Source organism: Amphiura filiformis, chromosome 17, assembly GCF_039555335.1.
Source record: "Amphiura filiformis chromosome 17, Afil_fr2py, whole genome shotgun sequence".
NCBI lineage: Eukaryota > Metazoa > Echinodermata > Ophiuroidea > Amphilepidida > Amphiuridae > Amphiura > Amphiura filiformis.
The window spans coordinates 12,899,150-12,913,268 of record NC_092644.1 but is presented as its reverse complement, the minus strand read 5'-3'; the positions used below and the strand labels follow the sequence as shown (position 1 = coordinate 12,913,268).

The following is a 14,119-nucleotide window of genomic DNA, read 5'->3' as shown; positions in this document are numbered from 1 at the left end:
TCTCCTTACATTCTATTGTAAACATGTAATTGCTCTTAAACAGCTCTCCTGAAAGGCTCCAGAAGAGTTATTTAATGCTCTCCTGCCAATTCCAAAAGACAGTCCCTGGTGGAATTCTTTTATTTAGCTAACCAATCGGGACTATAAATTCGATGAAACATTCAAAGAAACTTGAATCAAAGGTTTAGCGTTACCATACCTCTTCTAAGTGGGAGCAGTTGATTTTCAAGAATAGCCCTAGCATCGGTTCCGTCGTCCATCAAATCCAGCTTGGTAATCACACCAATTGTACGCGTTCCTGCGACGAAATGTGGAGAAAACGACAGGCATTAACAAAACTAAAACTTGCCAATTTTGTGAAAAAGTGTAATTGCACTGATATTAATATCATTAATCATTAATATTAACAAAACTAAAACTAATCAATTTTGTGAAAATGTACTGGTACTGATAATTACATGTATATTAATATCAATAATCATTATTGGAATATGATTCAAATTTGTTTTATAGTGCTGTCTTGACAAGTGTTTTGCATTGATTTCAGCATTTAGCTGACTACTTCCAATTCTGCCACAATAAGTTACCTCAGCAATTGGGTGAGAAGACACCATTCACAATCATAGTTTATATATATGTTATTATTTGCACAAATACTGTGATTTATGTGAAAAATTAATGACAGAGTCAAAAATTAGAGAACAAAAGATAGGAATTGTTATTTTTACTATCAACTATCATGTCATATACTATCAGGCATGCTGAATATTTCAGGTAGTGGATGCCGGTGCAGCCAGTATCCAAAACGATAAAATATTGGACATGTCATCTATGCCACAATAGTAGATAGTTAAAATACAGTTCCTATCTTTTATTCTCATTCTTATTCAGTTTCGGTATCACTTTAATCACTAACAAAGTTACCATGATGAGGACTTCCCCAAGAATTTAAATGAACGAAGCTATCACAAACTTGCTTACAATTTTTGCTTGCAATGAGTGTATGTACACCGACACCTATAACATGCTATGATCTTTGCATCTCAAATTAGTTTTGTGACGACAAGGGTGCTGTCAATTATCAATGTCTAATATCGTCTAATATTATACACCAAAAAACAATTTTAATTTAAAAATTCTTTCACACCCACTGAAAAAGAATATGTCTTTATTTTTATATACCCCAAACTTTTACAATACCTTGTGGATCTACTTCTTTGGCCACCTTCAGCGCGTCAGAGTTGGCAAGATCCGCATTGGCAGGTGACACGGCTAATATCAGGCAGTTCTCTTTATTGACAAACTCCAGCACCATATTGCGAATCTGCATTTCAATATCCGCTGGTTGATCTCCGACTGGAACCTTGGTCATACCAGGCAAATCAATCAATGTCAGATTTAAAACTGAATGGAAAAAGAATGAGACACATAAATTCTTATTAATTGGTATTGTTGAATTGGGGATACATTTTTGGGTTTCTTATTTAACCCAAACATCCATAGATACCACAAAATACCACAATGATATAAATCACTGTGCATGCATGGATCCCATGTGATGCAATGACGCAGTCACACTAAGTGCTATATGCTCAGGGAAATGCTGGCTGGGCCAGTGCAACCCCTATGGCTACCGGCCGGTGGTTGTGTGCTTGGCAACCGAGGGGTCTAAGGTTCGAATCCCGGGGGCACCAAGTGACTTCTTTTTTGTTCCTTCTTTAACTTCCGATAGCAAAAAGCAGTGTTCAGTGTTAGGGTTAACCTGGGTGAATCATTCAATGTTAGACATTGTTCTCCCAAGATGTCCAGGATAGGTTATACAGATAACAGACAGCCATTGGAACTGGTTGTGAGGACTTTGTCATATTCACTGCATCTGCCCTGCGATTCAAATGCAGAGTAAATAGAGAGAGCAGGTTATGTTTGTTTTTTATGGGCCTGACCGGGAAATGAACCAAAAACCTCTTACACCTTAACCGTTGACCCACCCTGCTCTACATTTCAAGGACCTAGAACCACAACTGGCTTAATCCAAATATTTAGATCCTAGACACTTGTGTCGCAGAAACTATATATCATAATGATAGTTTTTAATCCATAAATGCTCAAATTGTGGACTTCATTTGTAGCCATAAGAGAACATACTAGTAGCTATAGTTCTAAACCCTCTATTTGTCATGCTCAATGAGCACAAAATATATTTTAAAGTGCAACAGATCCATTTCAAACTGGTTTTTCCAAAATCTTACAAGATTTTATTTTTAAATAAAAAATAAAAATTATTTAAAAATACCAACTTTATGAGCTACAATAGTTATCCACCAGGGCTTAGCGGGTGGCAGGAGAAGCCATGGCTGCCCTACTTTTCGAGAAATTTTGTTATATTTTCCATTATAGCTTCATTCAGGCCCGTCGGAAGCAAATTAAAAGTGGTACGGCCCACCTTGGGGGTCTAGAGCCCCTCAAGGGGGTTCAAGGGGGCAGCACCAATTCATGATAAAACTCGATTGCAGTACACATGATACTGAATTCGTAAGTCACACCTCAAAAAATGAAATAAAGTGTAAAATCAACCATTCAAAAATCACCGAAGTTTATATAAAGTTATCATATTTATACAATATTATACAAATATTGAATGTTTATGAGTACAATGATAAGAATATTTTCATGAGGACTGTTCCATTCAATTTTATATTATTTTTTAAGGCTGAAAAAAAGTGGTACGGCGTAGCGGTTCCGACGGGCCTGGCTTCATTCCAATTTTGACTTAAATTTTGACTGCCCCAAATTTTCCAATCTTGCTATGGCCCTGTAATCCACAACACTAATTTGAAAAAGGGAAAGAAAAGAAACCCTTTTAAACAAAACTAAAAATGCTTATAAAATTGCTTATTTCGAATACCTATCATCTTTGTTTATTTTGCTCTATACCAAACACTACTTGTAAACTTTATAAAAATAGCTGCATTGATATACAATTTAATGCATCAAACCCTTTAGAAAATATAGCATTTATTTGCTCTGTTTAAAAATAGAACATATCTGTTTCCTCTCCCTAAGCTGTATAGCGGCATTCAATTTATATATTTTTAGAAACTAACTGAAATAAAATCCAAATATCTTCTTCACAGCATACATACACAAACACGACACCATTTAACATGCCTGTCAAAATAATGTACTAAGTACTTTGCCACTAACATGTAAATAAACCACTCTGATATCCAATGTTGGCAGTTTTTTGCAGGAAACAGAAATAAAACACTACCAACCATGTTGTCAACTATTTTATCAATTTTCCATGGCATAGAAAAAGGCAGGAGCACAGTTCCTAGAAAATCTTGAGAAATGGCAGAAAATAATATCGTCGTTGGGCAGGAAAAAACTCATGTGTCATTGGCCCCTGAACATGCTTAAAGTAAAACCTCTTTTGTAACTGGTTGGCAGTTTTGTTTTGACCGTTCACAAACACTTGTAAGGGGGGGGCCTGATGCAAAAAGGGGGCCCTGAAAATGTTTGACCCTCCTAACAGGGGCCCTGAAAAAAATGACCTGGAAAAATTGAGTTTATATGCTTTTCTATGGGGTTGACCCATAATTTTCATGTCAAAGGGGGGGGCTGAACTTTTTGAGGTCTGTAAAGGGGGGGGGGGCCCGAAAAATTTTTGCGATGAAATTTTTTTGCATCAGGCCCCCCTTACAAGGGTTTGTGAACAGTCCCTAAACATGTTCAGGGGCCATAAACACATTGGAGGTTTTCCCTGCTCAACGACGATATATGTGAAATTATCATTTTGTTTTGTCAAATGCTATTAGTGCGTCAAAAGGCTATTTTTATAGCCAGAAAAGCTTACTGTACCCCCAAGGCTAAACAAACTGACATTTTTAACTCGCAGAACATTTCCCGACATTTGCTCAAGTTGGCTCATTAGTTCCAAGAAGGGCAAAATTATTTCTATGGCCTGCAATTTTCTTCAGATAAATCACCTACCCATTCTTTTTACGGGGGCTATTTTGGGAAATACAGTGAAAATTAACCCTCGCCTCCATATTCTTTGAGCCCTGTTGCCAACTACTGCACTATATTGCTTGTAAGCCACAGAATGATCCGACTGATAATTTAAAATTACATGTTGGAATTTATCCGGCAAGAACCAAAAATGCACTTTTAATATTATATTGTCTCTGTTCGCCATGCCTACACCACCAGTTTATACTGATATTTTAAGCTAGAACTATTAATCCTCTACAGGATGTTCACCTATAAACCCAATAAATATAGTTTTCATCTTCATCAGTTTAGGTGCACGCTGGCCTTCATATTTGGACATCACATGATTGCGCTGGTGTGATTGGCTAATTGTCTTTTGAGGAGTGCGAGTGTGATTGTACCCCTCCGCACTCCTTAAATGACCACAAGGAGTGCGATTGATCACACTCCTAAAAAATTGTGTGAATAGGTTGAGGAGTGTGATTTTTAACGGGGATTTTTAACACTCCTTCTACAGCACTCCTAAATGTCTTGAGGAGTGCAATTTGTAGCACTCCTGGATATTTTAAAAGACAAGGCCTGAATTTGATTTTTTTTTACAGGGAAAATGAAAGATAAAAGTTAAAATTGTATTTTGTTTTCAATATACAAAGAAAGAAGAAAATGTAATGCAGATGGAATTACAAAGTGAAAGTGATGGTTATGAATGAGGATAATGATTTTGTATCAGTTATATTGTTCTGGTATTGTGAGAAATCTAACACTTCCACCTGAGGAATTTTTCACAATACCCTCAAAACAACTGTGCAACAAATACTAGGAAACTCATGACTTCAGGCTTCAAAATACTTATTTTTCGGGGATATGGTGCTTTTAAAATAAAAATCATCCAGGCTGTAATTTAATTTTCTGGATTTGGGGGGGGGGGGGCTATACATCCATATTCCCCAATTTATTTTAAGCCACAAGCTTCAAAATTGTTTCCATTCAGAGGCCTCTTCTGTAGTTTAAATGCTGGGGGCTAATTTTGGAATTTTAGGGGAAATCACCCTTAGCCCCCATCTATTTTGAGCCCTGCTTGGTTTTAGCTCATGCATTTGCACAGTGGTTTGATAAAAAAATCTAAACAGTGCACTGATGTCAAATGCAGGGATGTAAGTACATGTAGGCCTGAAGAAAAAATCCTGAAAATCTGGAACAAATCTGGAAAAAGCGTGTGAATTCAGGCTAAAAAGCCCCCAAACGGGCTGAAAATAAATAAAAGTGCGGAAATTTGGACACAAAAACATCCTGAACTCAGGATTAATCCTACAAACGTTACATCCCTGCAAATGCCCTGGGAGCCTGGTAGCAACATGTACAACAGAGATGTACCAACAGGGTGGGGGTGTTGTTGGGAGCAAGTTGCCCACCTGGCACAAAATACCAGGATAAAATTGACCAAAAGTTGTAATGTGCACCTTCCATTGGCCTGGTTATAGCCACAATAAATTGTCCTAATTTTGACCCATTTTAGCATTAAAATTGCAAATTTTTATGCACATATGTTCAGGTGAAGCCATTTTAATAACAGGTCAGCAGGACGATTGGGAGATTTGTCCCCCTCCCAACTTGATGGCCCACACCCCTGATGAACAAATATATTGTACCCTGTCCCTTCCTTTTGAAATAACCGTCCCCTTCCCCCGTTTGATTACATAAGCATTGCCCCTGGGTAATATGTAAGGAAATGCATACCGAATATATTAACTTGACTGAGGAGGTCATCACCAGCAGCCAACACTACAGTATTGATTCTCCGTTTACTCGTTGCTGGTCCCTGTGTCTCACATGAATTTTTTAATACCTAAACCAAATCAATATCTGCAATTCATTTGTACTGATGATAAAATCTAATAATTTTACAGTATATAACGTAGTGTAGTGAATAGATAAATGTGTTTTTATTTCAATGGTTTCTGTATGTCAATATTAAAAGGTACCATCTATCGGCAGCGATCCGTGATCCACTAAAGCGTAAAAATTTTCTCAAGAATAGTGAAGAAATACATCATTAGGTATATGTGACCATCCATGACGAACCCCAGTCTAGATTTAGAGATATGGCCCAATAAAGCAAACAGAAATCAATAGAAAACAAAGAAATTTCCGACCAAATTTTGATTTTTTTTTTTTTTTTTGAGTAGTTATTTTTCAAGCAAGTCTGCAACTAAGGCATATGAATGTGATATATCAGCTGTTTTAAAGTGATTCCAAATCTAAGATTCTTAAATGTGCAACTTTACACTGGGTTCGTGAATGGTCACATATAAAAGGAAGAAAATGGCAGTGCTTATAATATAAATAAGAAGTTCCATTCAATTGCATGTTCCTACAAGTGGCCATACAGACAGACTCCTCCATTTATACTCAAATAAATTTTACCCTTCCTTAAATTGAGTTGTTTTATCACCTGCACATAATACAAAATAGGTCCATATACCACAGTCTTTACAAAAATGCAAAAATACAATTTTGGATAATTTTTCAGATTTTCTAATTCAGCAAATCATTGAAAGTGCCTTCAGCATTCATGTCATGGTATGCATGTTGTTTATGTAGCCTACATTACATGTACATGTCTTTTGGTTGCTCTACATTGTAATACCTACTGCCCTAATTCTAAATTCACAGCGAGTCGGCAACTCAATCACACGCATATGCACGCCGTATAATTGTAAAGAAATTCGATTGGATTGGTAGTTCCATTTTATTTCTCTTCATTTACAGATTGCTTGAACTGATCACTTGCTGCTTACCACAAGCCATCTTCTACTTCCCATTCCAGAAAAATACAGCACTAATTTTTTTTTGGATTAAAAAATATTATCAACTTCTGCCAAATGAAACATAGCTCAATCCTAAATCATTCATTTAGTACTAAACTGGAGATACAAGAAAAAGTTCTACTAATTTCTTGAAAAAGAGCCAAAAAAACAAAAAACATGCCCTTTCTGCATGTTTTCTGACAATCAAGTCACAAAAATCAAAGACTTGGAACAAGTCTAAGCATTCAAAATCTTATTTTTATGCCAACATTTTGCTATATTTTTCACTTTTTCTTGTTATTTTAATTAAATGATTGGTTAGAATGAAACACATCTTTTCCAAAAATTAGAATGCATGATTGCATTAAAATTACACCTAGTATTTGTAAGTCTTTGTACTGGATTGTCACATTCATATGAAAAACACCCTAAAAATGCATGTTTTTGGCCCTTAACCCTAACAGAACTAGGACTCACTAAAGCTCACTATTAAAACCGCTCTGCGTGCATGCATTCCACGGGACTTGATGACTTAATCAGACCAAGTCATATATACCCAGGGAATCGTTGGCGGGCCAAGCGTCACCTGTGTAGCTACATGCTGGGGATCTTCTGCGTGGCATGCGAGGGTCCGAGGTTCGTATCCCGGGGTGCCAAGTGACTTTCTTCTTCATCTTCTCTCCTTTTTCGTTCCTTCTTTCCCTTCTGATAGCCAAAAAACCACGGGTAGGGTTAGGGCTAATAGTGACCATGCATATTTTTCCTATGCCTCCTTAACCCTAACAGAACTAGGACTCACTAAAGCTCACTATTAAACAGCGCTCGAAATAAGGCGCGTCCTTGCGTCAAATACCCGTGAAAGTAGGCGCGGACCCGCAAATTTCCTACGGTACGGGTCCGTGTGACCCGTAAAAATTGAACCATGCAAAAAGCAGGAAATTCTAGTTTTAATTTTCCACTGGAAAATCTGGTTCACATAATAGGTCCAGCTCCCTGAGTACACTTTCATTTTAGTTTCCCATCAAGTTTTCAACCCGGATTTTCAATTTTCTACAAGCTACATACCGTAGGCATAGGCATGGGTCCGGGGTCGGACCCTTGAAATTTCAAAAGGCAAGGGTCCAGAGGACCCTTGGATTTTTCTTCTTATTTTGAGGCCTGCTATTAAAACCGCTCTGCGTGCATGCATTCCACGGGACTTGATGACTTAATCAGACCAAGTCATATATACCCAGGGAATGCGTTGGCGGGCCAACGTCACCCAGGTGTAGTTACATGCTGGGGATCTTCTGCGTGGCATGCGAGGGTCCGAGGTTGAATCCGGGGTGCCAAGTGACTTTCTTCTTCATCTTCTCTCCTTTTCGTTCCTTCTTTCCCTTCCGATAGCCAAAAACCACGGGTAGGGTTAGGGTTAATTCATAAATTTGGCAAAATAGGGAAATTTCACTTTTATTGCCAGTTAGAACTAAATGAATAATTAGGATTGAACTGTGTTTCATTTGGCAGATGTTGATAATATTTTTTAGTCTCAAAAAATTAGTGCTGTATTTTTCTGGAATGGGGAGTAGACAAATTCTTAAGGGATGGGGTATGAACGTTTGGACAGTATTTATTTTGGGACATTAGAGCACATCAGACATATGGAATTGCATTCTGAATACGAAGAATGTCCTTCTGAAATCAAATAATTTTGATTTTTTGAAATTCATAATTTAATACACATTTTATGGCAAATCATTAAAATTGATATTTTTGATATTTAACAGTACTCGAAGTAAACTTTATAAATCTGATGATTTATACTTAAAGTGTCACGTGGGTGGGATGAAAACCGATGATCAATTGAAAATTTTGACCTTTCATTATTGAATATATAGATTTTTTTCCAAAAACACCAAAAAAAATCAGGTCTTTTTGGGAAAAAAATCCATATCTTCAATATGAAAGGTCACAATTTTCAATTGACCGTCGGCTTTTCCTCCCAGCTACATACACTTTAAGAATATATCATTAGATTTATATAATTTACTTCGAGGACTGTTATATCAAAAATTTGAAAATATCAAATTTTTATAATTTGTCATAAAATTTATATTATATTGTGATTTTCAAAAATGAAAATTATTTGATACCAAAAGACATGCTTCAGTATTCAGAATGCAATTCGATAGGTCTGAGGTGCTCTCATGTCCCACAAAAAATACTGTCGAAACATAATAAACGCTCATTCTAGATCCCTTAAAGGCACCGCCAGTGATTTGCTAAATCAGAAAATCTAAAAATCTAAAAAAATGTTTAGGGGAATCTGCCCATACTTGGAGCTACACACTAGAGCTTTATCAAACACTGCTGTTTTCTTCCTTTTTTCATATGAAATGCGTTTTGACAATTTTATTGACTCACTCTCATACCAATTTTATGTTCTTTTTAAAAACACTTTTGGCGGGATCACTGAGAAAGCCTTTAACCATTTTCTTGTTTTTCCTGTAGTTTTGATAAACCCAGTATGTTTAGAGAGTTTACATAAGGCCAAATAAAAAAATAAACATGTTTCACGTCCCCTCCCGCTTCCTTTTTTGAGGTTTCCTCAAATATATTTTTATTTTTGAAATTCAGTTATAGCTTTTCAAAAAATATGTCTAGGAAGTTGGGATGCGTTCTATAGCCTTGTTAAGATACAAGAAACACTTTAGGAAGGTTTTGTGATCATTAGAGGGGGTGTAACTCTCAGAACAACAAATAAAAAAGGGCCTCCTCCTTTTTCCAGGCATTATTGTATACGCTAAAACAGCTCTAAGTATGGGTATTTACACCAATTTTGCGATAAAAATAGAAAATAAAAAGCCCCTCTTCCTCCTTTTTTTCAAAAACCGGACGTGAAACATGTTTTATTTTTTACTTGGCCTAAAACAATTTCTCATATTTCTACACATGCATACCATTGTGTAAAATATGCAATTTGATCGAGTTAGTTTCAGGAAGATGAGCATGGATAAAAGTATTTTCATTACTGACGGATTTCATGAAATATATTTCTGGATAGGAACACAAATCCTCCTTTCAGATAAGTCTACAGATACACTGCTACAGTCATGTTTGAATCTGAAATCTCAGAATGTTTTGTTTTTGCGTTTTTTTAGATTTTCACTTCTTGAGGTGTTGCTTGATCCGCGGATAGTGATAAAACATTTTTTCCATGTTTATTTATTTGCTTGCATCGTACTTTTAATCAAATGGAAACTTTGAAACATTTCTCGACACTTAATTTGCACATTTGACAATATTTAATCTGGGTTCAACCAGCACAGCACCACAAATATTGGTTGCCAAGGAAATGATTGAACGGGTTCTCAAAAATTAACCCTCAATTTGAACTAATGACATTTCATGCAACTGTGAGGTTCACTACTCCACAGGTATCAAGCCCAAAGATTTTCAATCATTTTAAAAGACTTCGGATTACAAATTTCATAACCCCTTTAACTAAATCACTGGGGGAAGCTAAGGTAGGGTCACTCTAAGTGGGAAATTTTAAACATTGTTTTGTTTTGTATTATATCTTTTAAACGTAATACTAATAATGATATAGGTGTACATAAAAGTATGTCATTTTCAGAAAATAGTCTTTAGAACATAAATATGCAGTTTTCGTTGATTTGGAAAATTAAGGAAAGTTGTTATGGAGGACGAATATCAAAAAATTGGCATGGAAAATCAAATTTGGTGTTTTTCAATTTTTACAGAAATCTGCTGTGCTAGTTAGATTCCTTGCACAATTTTCTTTCTGAAAATGTACACTTTTTATCATTGCTTTTAAAGATACAATATAAAACAATGTCTAAAATTTCCCACTTAAGAGTGACCCTGCATGCACCTTTAAACAAATTTTATTTTGGATACATTCTTATGGGAATCACAAGTACGAATAAAAATGTAAAAAAATGATTTACTTAGTACTTTTAAAATTGTTGAATCTGTCGACTATATTCTTGATATGAAGTGGAGAGGCTAAATGCCTAATCCCATCAACCTAGTGCTCAAAAACACTAATTAAATTATTTCTATTTTGGTTTATATACCCACGATATATAGGTGTACTTGAATGTGTAAATTTCACCAGGGAATACTGAATTTAATATGAGGGATGACACTCAGATCACTGAACTGAGCATGTGACTCAACAAGGGTTCAAAATTTGAGGCCCACCCTTCTCTCATGTGCGATTCACATTTTGCACATAAATGAATATTCCTGGTCGGTCATAAAAGAGTCACCTACATTGTATACAGTAATATTGTGACTCCATCTTTCTGAAAGTAGTAAGATTTTTCAAAAGTGCAATTTAGAAAGCATAAAAGAAGTTTTTAAAAAGTAAAGTGTTTATCTTGCATGAATTTGATAAAAACATACATTTTTATAAATACGCTAATACCTTCCACTGTTAAAATTTTAGCAAGTTTAATTTTGAAGTGCAAATGAGGCTGCCGGAGTCTGATTGATGTTTGCAGATAGGCCCTATATGTTTACAAAATGTGTCAATTTTAATCAAATTCCTCTAAAAAGACACAAAATGGTAGCGCAAATCATTGAATAAAGCATTTGAATCCAGACCCAGGTTTTTTGCACTTTTAAAGCAGAATAAACAATTCACCGGTGATCACTGAAGCAATAATTACACAAATTATTCACATCACTTCCTCCTTTTAACAATTATGCAAACATGTACATACAATGATATGTACTTTTTTCCTGTGCTAAGAACTAGACAATTTCTAGACACTCCTAATCAGACATCATTCAGGGGAACTGAACAACCTGCCCCCCTTTCAATGTGCTGCACATGCCGACATGTTGTTTTTCAACCCAAAAGTCATATCCATAAATTCCGGAAATCGTATTTCGCAAGTTTTTTCATTAAAAATTCACTTATAATAATGCCCCCCCCCCCATTCAAAAAATGCAACACCCCCTAAAATGAGGCAATATTTCCCTTTCCAGCCCTAATCTTCATGTAAATTAAAAGGTTCAAGTTTGTAATAAAATTTGCACAAAATGCTAATTGCACAAAATGCTAATTGAGCAAGTACACATGCAATAGTTTTCGAAAGGGGGCTATACTGTCACTGGTATGTAGTATAGTCTTTTCAAAATAATATGTCCATCTGAAACATCAGTGCCTAGATGTTTAAAAGATCAAGTCAGTCATCTGTTAAGTAGAGTTATGTAATGTTTGGGATGAACACACATTATGTGAAGATTTATAACCAGGAAATGAAGAACATCTCCACAAGGCTAATTAACAAAAGATCTACAAAATGATTTTGTAGATCTTTTGTTAATTAGCCTTAAATGTGTGGATATTTCCTTATGGAATACAATTTGAATTTTGATGACTCTTAAATCTTGTGCCCAAACCATGACAGCATAATATCAACATAGCCCCAATAATTTCAGGTATCCCAAAATCCCAAGATCCCAAATGTGAGCCCTTTCCAGCATTCTAAATAATTTTTGATTCCCAGCATGTATTTTTGCAATGTGTTAGAAACTACTATGTTGCTGTTTTGCATCTCAAAATGAAATAAATAAAATGAATATAAATAACACAAATTTATACAAATGAACAAAACAAATCTATAAACAAACAAATAAAATCCACTTAGTATTCATACATTACATATTTCCCAGTGTTTTAGTGTGTATATCCCCAATTCTTGTATGAATTTGCAGTAAAATATGATGTACAGCAGAGTAACGCATTGTGTGTCGGTTTGTATGTCGGTTTGTATGTTCAAAACCAATTGAACTTCCTACGCTGTATTTTTTCTTGAATTGTAAATGCTTGAATCTATTAGATATATTTCTGTGAATCTATTAACAACCATTTGGGAATAGAAATCACTTGAGTTTGAAGTACCACTGTCAAGTATTGGATTGCCAGAGAGCGAGCGAGTCAAATACACAAGTTTCTCCTGATCCCAGTCATACTCAGATAACATCTTATCAATGTTTATCTAGGTGAAACAATTACTGGTCATAATATTATTAAAAAGGGCAGTGCATGTACTTTCTTACATGACACACACAGTGAAAGTATGTGTTATCAATGATTATTTGCTTGCCAGAAAAGACAAAATAAACTTTTCATATCATATGAAAATAATTCAACTTCCTGTCAAATTTGTATCATCTGCTGATTAAACAAATGTTAGGCATGTCCAAGCGGAAGGCAACTCAGTTCTGGAGCAAAAACTGGAGAGAATCCGCCCTGTGAACAGTCTCAAGGATTGAATCCCAAAGTTTGCCCCAAATTTATCCCCAAGAAATTAAAAAAATTTCACAATATTCCTGAGTGATCCTGGAGTGCTATCGCCAAGTGATTGTGAACGATACATTTTGAGATTCTCGAGTGCTGAGCTTAACGCGGCTGTGTACTCTAGCCATTGTTTCTTTCTCAAAATTGAGTTTTTATGATATGTTTGTACCTTGTTATGTTTTTTATAAATACAAGGAATGAAAATCCAGATTTGTAAACTCCAACTGCAATATTTTAAGGATTTTATTTCACTATTCCACTCGTGTTTGAAATTGAAAAGGAAAGAAAATCTTTGTTGTACCAGCAAGGTACTTGCAGCGGCGCAACAACTCATCGCGTTGCGTATCGCGCAATTTGTTAACGCACAAATCATGACGCATCGCTGACGCTTATCTACATCGTGGCGCATCTTATGGAAACACCACGGAAGCACTGATTTCACAAAAACCTAGTGGTCAAATGGCTCCGTTTTAGCTGATAAAATGTGGGGTTTTTCAAGTTCTTTCCCCCGATTTAAATATCAAGTTATGAATGGATTTCGCTCAAACTTCTCAAGGGGCTGTGGATTTACCCGATGTTCTCGTAATATAAGTTACAAAACGAAAACTGTCGCTCTTTTCCTGTGAGACGCGATGCAAGTCCAACACGTCACCACTGTAAACTCAAACGGCCATTATTTCAATGTTCATTTTCTCGGTAAAATGACGATTTAGGTACTACGATAACTCAATAAATACAGCATCTATAGGTAAGCAAATATGATCATCGTAAAAAGCATGATCGACTCAAAAGCGGTTTTCTCATTTTTTTATATTTTGGTCTATTTCCGATTTTGGGCATCATTTTGTGCAAATAAGCGTTTTTGAATTTTAAAAATTTCATTTTGATGCCTTATATGGTCAATATCTCAAAAAATAAGGCCAATATCAAAAAAAAAAAAAAGCCGTTTTGGAATGGAGCCTCAAGATTGAGCTAAAAACAAAATAAAATATTTTGGAAAGAG

General features: G+C 35.6%; 1 protein-coding gene across 4 annotated transcripts in view; it reads right to left on the bottom strand.

Annotated features, from left to right (window-relative positions):
• The window catches only part of LOC140136955 (dynamin-1-like), a 105,042-nt gene that overhangs the window by 69,311 nt on the left and 21,612 nt on the right, over window positions 1-14,119 (bottom strand). For all 4 annotated transcript variants that reach the window (XR_011856793.1, XM_072158614.1, XM_072158616.1 and 1 more), the window contains exons 4-5: window positions 1,201-1,404; window positions 200-298 (exon numbers count right to left, since the gene is read on the bottom strand). Coding sequence is in view for 3 of the 4 variants with exons in the window: in XM_072158614.1 (XP_072014715.1) it covers window positions 200-298; window positions 1,201-1,404 (303 nt within the window). In the remaining variant the exon portion in view is untranslated. The remainder of the gene's footprint in view (window positions 1-199; window positions 299-1,200; window positions 1,405-14,119) is intronic.